Raw genomic sequence first — 8,832 nt, 5'->3', positions numbered from 1 at the left:
AGCTATTTATTTATGTTAAATCAATGAGAGACTGAGCTTCCCTTGCCTCTAAATGTGCCAAAATCCAGATCTGAAACTGATAAATGCATTAAAAAAAAAAAACTAGACTATATTAGAAATCTGAATTGTTATATTTCAACCGTAAACCACACTATTCATCACTAATGGCGGTAGCTTACTCAGACCTAAAGTGAAAGCAGCAATACCACGCTTTTACAAGGGAAGTCCTGCATTCAAAATTAAAAAGTTAAACAGCAAAAGTGTTAGAATCAATATAGGAAAGTACCAAAAGTAAAATGACTCATTATGCAGAATGGCCCTGTTCAGAATACTAAAGCCTGTGTATTCAGATTATAACTATGCATTTATGTGTTAAAACATGTTGCAGCTGGTAAAGGTGGAGCTAATATTAACATAGGTATATACTGCATGTGGGGTTGCATGGTCTATAATAATACACCATAGTGCATTTGTTAATTAGATTTTTAATAAATAATCTGAAAGTCGAGAATCTGAAAATGAACTACAGCTGTCAAATGCATAAAGTGGAGTCAAAAGTACAAGTTTTCCCTCAGAAATGTAGTGGATTCGAAGTATAAAGTAGACTATAATAGAAATACTCAAGTAAAGTACCTCAAAATTGTACTTAGGTACAGTACTTGAGAAAATATACTTCATTACCTTACACTAACCACACAAACGTCCATATTCAAAGCAGCAGCTAGGCTTCATGAAGTGTAACGATTCTGGATATTTCCACCTCATCACTGCAGAACAATGGGTTGCATCTAACTGTGAAAACCGTTGTGAATTCCTCCCATCGTGTCATTAAGAAATAGTTGGTTACATTAGTGATCTGTGAAACAACTCTGTTCTTTGTAGACGTCTTATGTTTACACTTTTACACGCGGATGAATATGTTCAGGTGACACCTTCACGGCCGCCGGGACTCGTTCTTTAAATATCCCGTCCGTGCAGTTTGATTGGATGTTCATCACCATCGTTTCATAACGTCTCTGCTGCACAATCGCGGGCACTTCCTCAGCTCATGTGATGATCAAACTTAGTCAAACTTATATATTTGGATGCATCTCAGGGAACTTGCAAGTGCGAGATCATCGCCCAGTTAGTTTGGAGCCAATGCAATGAATATGCAATCTGTATCAAATTACTTTCTTATCCAAACGTAGGATTATCACACCACAGAAATACACCATTACAAGGAAAGAAATCAAGTAAAAGTACTCATTTGGCAAAAGGATCCCAGTCAGTGTTGAATTAATATGCAAGCAGTACTTTAATGTTTTAATTTAGTTGATATGGAGATCATTTTGACTCCTTCATATACTTTTGGGTAGTTTCATCCATACAAATACATCATATCATATCATCTGTATGGAAAATCTTCATCTGAAAAGTAACTAGCTGTATAATAAGTTTAGTATGGCAAAATTGATGATATTCACAATGGAATGTAATATAACAGAAATACAAAGTAGCCTTGCATAAAATGGATATACTAAAGGAAAGTACCTCAAATTTGTACTTCAGTACAGTCCTTTGACTGAAGTATGTTGCCTTGGTATCTAAACGTCTCCATCAATGCTGTCTTTCCATGAAGGAACGCAATGGAAAATAAGCATTTTTTGTGTTATCCTCAACTGTTTGGAGATATGTGTGACCTGGGGTCCTCATGGTCGTGTCCATGGTAATGTGTGAGTCTCAGGAGATGGTTAAATTTAGTCATTGACCTCAGATAGTTTTGGTTGGATGGTTAAATTTAGTCATTGGCCTCAGATAGTTAAGGTTGGATGGTTAAATTTAGTCATTGGCCTCAGATAGTTAAGGTTGGATGGTTAAATTTAGTCATTGGCCTCAGATAGTTAAGGTTGGATGGTTAAATTTAGTCATTGGCCTCAGATAGTTAAGGTTGGATGGTTAAATTTAGTCATTGACCTCAGATAGTTTTGGTTGGATGGTTAAATTTAGTCATTGACCTCAGATAGTTAAGGTTGGATGGTTAAATTTAGTCATTGACCTCAGAAAGTTAAGGTTTGTCATTGAGTTAAAGTGTAATTCTGGCGTGAAATCATCCCATGGTCTTTTTCGGCAATTAAATACATCATCAAGACAGTTTTTTTGTGTATAAACTATTAACTGAGAAATCCCGGAGAGTTGCTAACAGCTGGGCGTGGGTTAAAACTGATTAGCTCGGGGCAGCACGGTGAAGGCATTAAAACAGCTTTTTTAACCACCAATACTGTTCAAAATAACACCAAACCTCACAACCTCACATGAGACGAAGCACAAACAACGTAGTTAGTGAACCCAGAGTTTATTAAAATGTTTCCAAAAGACTTACCTTATGTAAGTGCCGAAAAAGACCATGGGATGATTTAATGCCGGCACTACACTTTAAGGTTAGATTGTTATGGTTAGGTTGTTGGTTAGGAGTTTTCGTGGACACAGCCGTCCTCCATCCCACTGTGTTAAATAAACTTGAGTACACTTTATATGTTCAATGAAGTGTGCCCTTTTGTATTTATTCCCGTTTATGGAACCTTCTCTCCTTTCAGACTTGCAGCAGGTGGATATGTAATGGGAACGTGGTGGTTACATGGTCTTATCCACTGTAACATGCTGCTTGCACATAGTTTGACACAGAATATGCCCATACAAACTTTATTTCACAGCACAATTCAAAAACAACTTTACTAGTTTGTCTTCTTAATCTAAAATCGACATTGTTAAAAAAAACACAGCAGTGAGAAGATCATTCCTTTGGTTAACTGTAGCTCAGGAGATACACAGTACAGATATGACTCGGTACAGCCTGAAATCAAAGCCGTCACAGCCTCTCAGTGTTCAGTATTCTTGGTCTTCATCGTCGTTTTCAGAATCGGCGCTCATGTGACCCAACGCCTCGTAATCCTTTTCGAGATAGGCCAGGTCCTCTCTGGCCTCATCAAACTCCCCCTCCTCCATGCCTTCGCCCACGTACCAGTGGACGAACGCACGCTTGGCGTACATGAGGTCGAACTTGTGGTCGAGACGAGACCAGGCCTCAGCGATGGCGGTGGTGTTGCTCAGCATGCACACAGCTCTCTGGACTTTGGCCAGGTCTCCACCGGGAACTGCAGTTGGAGGTTGGTAGTTAATTCCCACCTGTTGATACGAAGAAAACGATCAGAAAGATGAAGCATCTCCAGCGGTACTTCCTGCCTCCGTGGTATCACTCACCTTGAAGCCGGTTGGGCACCAGTCGACGAACTGAATGGAGCGTCTGGTTTTTATATTTGCGATGGCGGCGTTAACATCCTTAGGGACGACATCGCCTCGGTACAGCATGCAGCACGCCATGTACTTGCCGTTACGGGGGTCACACTTGACCATCTGATTGGCTGGCTCAAAGCAGGCGCTCGTGATCTCGGTCACAGTCAGCTGCTCGTGGTATGCCTTTTCAGCGGAGATGATAGGCGAGTAAGTAACCAGAGGGAAGTGGATACGTGGAAATGGGACCAGGTTGGTCTGGAACTCTGTCAGGTCAACGTTGAGGGCGCCATCAAAACGAAGGGACGCCGTGATGGAGGAAACAATCTGACCGATCAATCTGTTGAGGTTGATGTAACTGGGACTCTCGATGTCCATGTTGCGCTGACATATGTCGTAGATGGCCTCGTTGTCCACCATGAAGGCACAGTCGGATTGCTCTAAGGTGGTGTGGGTGGTCAAGACGGCGTTGTAGGGCTCCACCACCGCAGTGGACACCTGGGGAGCTGGGTACACGGCAAACTCAAGCTTGGATTTCTTGCCGTAGTCCACAGAGAGACGCTCCATCAGCAGAGAGGTAAAGCCAGAGCCAGTTCCACCTCCAAAGCTGTGAAAGATGAGGAACCCCTGTAGGCCGGTGCACTGGTCCGTCTGAAGAACAGGAGAGACTGTTCAAGGAATAGTTTACAAAATGCACTTATTTGCTTTCTTGCAGAGAGTTAGATGAGAATATTGAGACCACTGTTGAATCCGTCCATTTAATATGAAGCTACAGCTTCTGTTAGCTTAGCTTAGCTTAGCATAATCGCTGGCAACGGGGGAAACAGCTAGCCCGGGTCTGTCTGAGGCAGTGGCGGCTGCTGGTCTTTCAAGGAGGAGAAGCTAATTTTTCCCGCCTACATCATTAATGTGTTTGTTTATATGTAAATTCTACCCTTCATTCTTTTTCAAGAAAATTATCTGTGACCTTGTTTTCCAGGGATTTGACCAGTGTCCTCTCAATGAGTTAGGCTGCTTAAACGGCCTTGGCCCAGCTGGAGCTCCTGCGCCAGGCTAAAAAAAACTTGGGAAATGCTCCGCTGGATGTTTATTCTTCAAGATCGCTGATTCGCTCATTTAGCTGTCAATCAAAAAAGGATTCCGCCTCAGACAGCTCATCCGCTCATCATACAGAAGCTGAGCGTTTTGGACCAGCCCACTGCCCCATAGACCCCCAGGGACGCTGAGCATCCGTTCAAAATAACACCAAACCTCTGCAGTAGCATGATAAGAGTCCCTACACAGGAAACAAAGCACCAATTGGCTCCTTCCTTTTGGATTGACTTTGGTTATCTACTTGAATGGACTTTACTATGAGAGGGGCTGGTACAGGGGCCAGTAGATGAGACTTTCAAACACTCTTTTAATAAACTCTGGGTTTGCTGACTTGTTGGTGCTTTGTTTTATGTGTAGGGACTCTTCTCATGCTACTGCAGAGTCTGGTGTTATTTTGAGCAGTATTAGTGGTTAAAAAGCCGTTTTAATGCCATCACCGTGCTGCCCCGAGCTAATCGATGTTACCTGCTTTCAGCGGTTAGCGACTGTTAGCAACTGTTAGTGACTCACCGGGATATCTTAACAGTTGTTACATGAAAATGGGATGATTTTACGCCATAATTTCACTTTGACGTGTTAGCCTTAAGTTCATACGAACTATGTAAGAGAATCTTTATTTCCACACCAACAAAACAAAGACTAAACTTCTCTTTATGTTCACAGCTCTTTCATCAAACATTGTATAAACTTGTCAATCAGGGTTCTATCATTATGACTGACCATTTTACGAACACGCTCCATGACTACATCAATGATGTCTTTCCCGACGGTGTAATGGCCTCGAGCGTAGTTGTTGGCTGCGTCCTCCTTTCCAGAGATCAGCTGCTCAGGGTGGAAAAGCTTTTTGTACGTTCCAACTCTTACTTCGTCTGCAAATAAAGTTTTTATCCAGAAAAGTCAGTAAACGCAACTCTAACGGGGTTCAAATTGACAAAGACTTAATGTAGCAAACTCACATATCTTTGTTTTATTTTCATGTCAAAACTTTCCATTTAATGGTGAAACCATAAAAGTGGGCTCATATAGTGCTGAGACCAAAGACGTAAAAGTAAAAGTTCATCAAATGGGGGAATGACTGTAACGGCCCTTTCCAACTATATATAGTAAAGCTGTGACATCACAACTGTGCAGACGTCCTGACGGCTTTAAATACAGAGTTTCAGAAAACAGGCTGTCTTTCATTTCTCTGTGGATTGAGCATTTTGATTCCGTCACAGTATTCATACAGCAACTTGAGCTGCTCTATAATAAAAAGGAGACGTAAATCTCACTTTTAACAATAGGGGAGCTTTAAAGCATAGATTTAAAACAGGTCTGGTTTAGGTCAGGTACCCGTATGAATATTGAAACTGATGTTTCCTGCTGCAATAATTCCTCATTTTCCATATTTTAAATAGTGTGAACGTATCTTTTAAATAGGAGCCAAGAATAATATAATAATAATAATAATAATAATAATAATAATAAAAAAAGAGCTAGTAAATGATGAATTGACAAAAGATTCAGTTGTCAGTTATTTTAGCAAACAAACAGGTTAAAGGAAAAGTATAAAGCTTTATATTTATTAGTATACTCCATTATATAACTAAACGTAAAAAATGTATCAATGTATTCAGTTACATAACCTTTTAAAATAACATGAGACAGAACTTTATTTATCCAGAGGGAAATTGTCGTGCAGCCATTTCAGTACAACGTAGGAAAGAGTGCTAAAATAAAGTATTAAACAAGATTAATGTAAGGATCATTGATTTTATATTGTTTTGTCAAGTTCAGGGCTCCGTAGATGTTGCACTTCACTAAAACTATATCACAGAAATATTAAATTGTGTGACCATGTTGAAAACATTGAAATTTGAAGCATCTCAAGTGTAAATCGAAGGGACATATTGGAGAAAAAAAGTAAATCCAAAAGTGCACTCTGCTATTTGCCATTTACACAAAACACTTTTGTAAATGTTAGCCAACAAAGCAAAGGAGGCACCACTGCACTTGTTGCTTGGATACCAGTGTTCCCATCAGTACTTACCTGCCTGACCTGTGTGGATGACTCACACTACACGCATACGACCACACATGACGATGGGAGATACACACATACACAGGACGACTCACCAACCACTGTGGGTTCCAGGTCCACATAGATGGCTCTGGGGACATGACGCCCAGAGCTCCCAGTGTCGAAGAAAGTGTTGAACGAGTCTTCGCGTTTGTTGGGTTCTGCAGGACTGTCCAGGAAGACACCATCAGGGCCAACGCCGTGCTCGAGGCAGAAGAGCTCCCAGCAGGCGTTTCCTGTCTGGACACCTGCCTGGCCCACATGGACAGAGATGCACTCCCTCTGAACAGAAAGAGACAAGACAGGTGGACGTTAAGATGTCACAGAGTTCACCCTCAACATTTTTATCTGCCAAAACATAAATGATTTATATGACCAGCCAAACCATGCGGTGTACTGTCACAGTACAGCCACCCTACCTGTAGTGAAACCAATTCCACCAGCCTAGCCGTGTGGTAATAAAAGCAATTTGAACCTTAGCCATAGACAGTAAAAAATAATGGAAATATCTCCCGGGACTGAAAAGTGAAGCCAAAACAGAAGAAGTGCCTCTCTGATGTCCAGCAGGGGGGGACTCTACTGGTTGCAAATAGAATTCTAATTGTATAGAAGTCAATGAGAAAATGAGCCCACTTCTCACTTGATTCATACCTTTATAATAAATCAGTGGTTTATGCTCTCATTCAATCAAAATGACCATGAACTTGGTTTTGGGTGTTGTCTGTGTTATCTTTTGACTTTGACCCTCTCACAGTGTGTTTTCACCTCATCACTTCAGAGTTGATCCTAATGTTTTGGTCACCTAAAGTGTCTTGATCAGCTTTCAGTGGTTGCACCTTGCTAATCAAGCTAGCTAGCTAGTGCTAGCATGAGCTGGTAATATAGGAGAAACTGCAGATTTTCAACTGGCATCAGCGACGGGAAATCCCCGCTCACCTGCCCACATAAGTCCACCGCCAGTTAAAAATCTGTAAAGTTTCCCTTTTTAGCGTTTAGCTGAGTCATTGAAATTTCACTTGTGTGGTAGTTCCTGCTGACTCTGCCATCTTGTCCAAATATGGTCCCCTCATGATGGCAACGTCTTCATCATGAGGGCTTCAAAACGATCCACAAATCAATGGATTACGATGGCCAAGCCCATTTAAAAAATGTTTTTTTTTTTACTGTCTAGGACTTGAACTCAAATAACATTGTTCCAGATCTCTTTAAATTGCTTAAACAATTGAAAACTGCAGGTTGAAATGATTCCAAACAGATAAAAATGAGCAGCTATGGAAACCAAAGAAAGCCACAAGGTTGTGATCTACAAAGCAACTGAACTTTGGCATTTAACCACTACTGAATACTTACTATTGACATTTAAATACAGCTGAATTCAAAGTGGCTGTAATACACTTTTTTTTTTTTTAAATAACATGGTATTAAAAGACAATATGAACAATGTGAGAGACGTTGCTCATAGTGACGAACATGCAACCTGTCAACCTGCTGGTGGCCCTGGTGAAAACATAAATCATCAATAAATCATTCAACCATAAATGTTTGTGCAAGATCTTGTAAAAACTCATGTCAAGTTTAAAAAAATCAAGTGGCTTAAATAAGATTGATGGCACTTTAATGCTCTATATGATTAATCATTTAATTATACCATGTGAAATTTAGTCGTTTCTTAAATAGAAATGATTAAGGCCTTTCTTGTTAATGTGAAAAACATATCTGATTATACACAGTAATAATTATTATGTTCTGCTTTTGTAAGAGTAAACAAAGTCGAAAACTGGATGGTCCAATGACAACACGTTACTGGTTTTCATTTTCTAAGTGCTTCCAGTCGTGTTTCAACATGTTCAGAATTTTGTTTTCTCTGGAGGAAGAAAATCCCAGAGATGATTGTTTTTGCCGTTGAGTGATATTTGTAAGACATGACAAGACATGGAATATGAACATTAATAAAACACATAAAAAACCTGAAATATTCACACGAAAAAGAGTCTTCTGAAGGTCTGAGTCTGCACACGAAGAGCTTTGAGCTCATTTTATTGTCTGTCAGCAATTCCTAAAACACTCCAAAGTGCAGAGTAGCCTAATAGAAATACATCCTTTGAGCCTTCACAGTTGTGTAGCTACATGCTAACAAACAACTGCATTTTCCATTTAAAATGTGTCTTGCATAGATTTCCCTTGCAGGTAAAACAAATCAGTAAGATGATGATGCAAACATATAAGCAAATATTAATTATCACCTTTAAGATAAATTGTAATTATCTTACCATGTCGCTCCAGATGATATGAAAAAATGGTTTGGCTGCAGGACACTGTCTGTTTATCTGTCCGTAGGGCTCCAGGCGGACCGAGTGGTTCTTCTGCACTGATCCGGGGATGAGTAAAGTGTCTCCGCTGACAGTGAC

General features: G+C 40.3%; 1 protein-coding gene across 1 annotated transcript; it reads right to left on the bottom strand.

The window, feature by feature from the left end:
- Window positions 1–2,668: 2,668 nt before the first annotated feature.
- On the bottom strand, window positions 2,669–8,832 carry tuba5 (tubulin alpha 5). The gene is made up of 5 exons (XM_083920922.1): window positions 8,695–8,832; window positions 6,481–6,706; window positions 5,086–5,234; window positions 3,241–3,921; window positions 2,669–3,165 (listed from the first exon to the last, which is right to left on the bottom strand). The coding sequence occupies exons 1-5, from the start codon at window positions 8,695–8,697 to the stop codon at window positions 2,866–2,868; spliced, it is 1,359 nt and encodes a 452-aa protein (XP_083777048.1). The 5' UTR covers window positions 8,698–8,832; the 3' UTR covers window positions 2,669–2,865.

The sequence above is a fragment of the Echiichthys vipera genome, assembly GCF_963691815.1.
Source record: "Echiichthys vipera genome assembly, chromosome: 9".
NCBI lineage: Eukaryota > Metazoa > Chordata > Actinopteri > Perciformes > Trachinidae > Echiichthys > Echiichthys vipera.
This window is presented reverse-complemented; position numbering and strand designations above follow the sequence as displayed.

Coding starts and splice junctions, on each gene's coding strand:
- tuba5 (XM_083920922.1), bottom strand. Junction 5,235..6,480: donor CCTGGAACCCACAGTGGTTG/GTGAGTCGTCCT, acceptor CTTTATTTGCAG/ACGAAGTAAGAGTTGGAACG. Junction 3,922..5,085: donor TGGAGCGTGTTCGTAAAATG/GTCAGTCATAAT, acceptor CCTGTTCTTCAG/ACGGACCAGTGCACCGGCCT.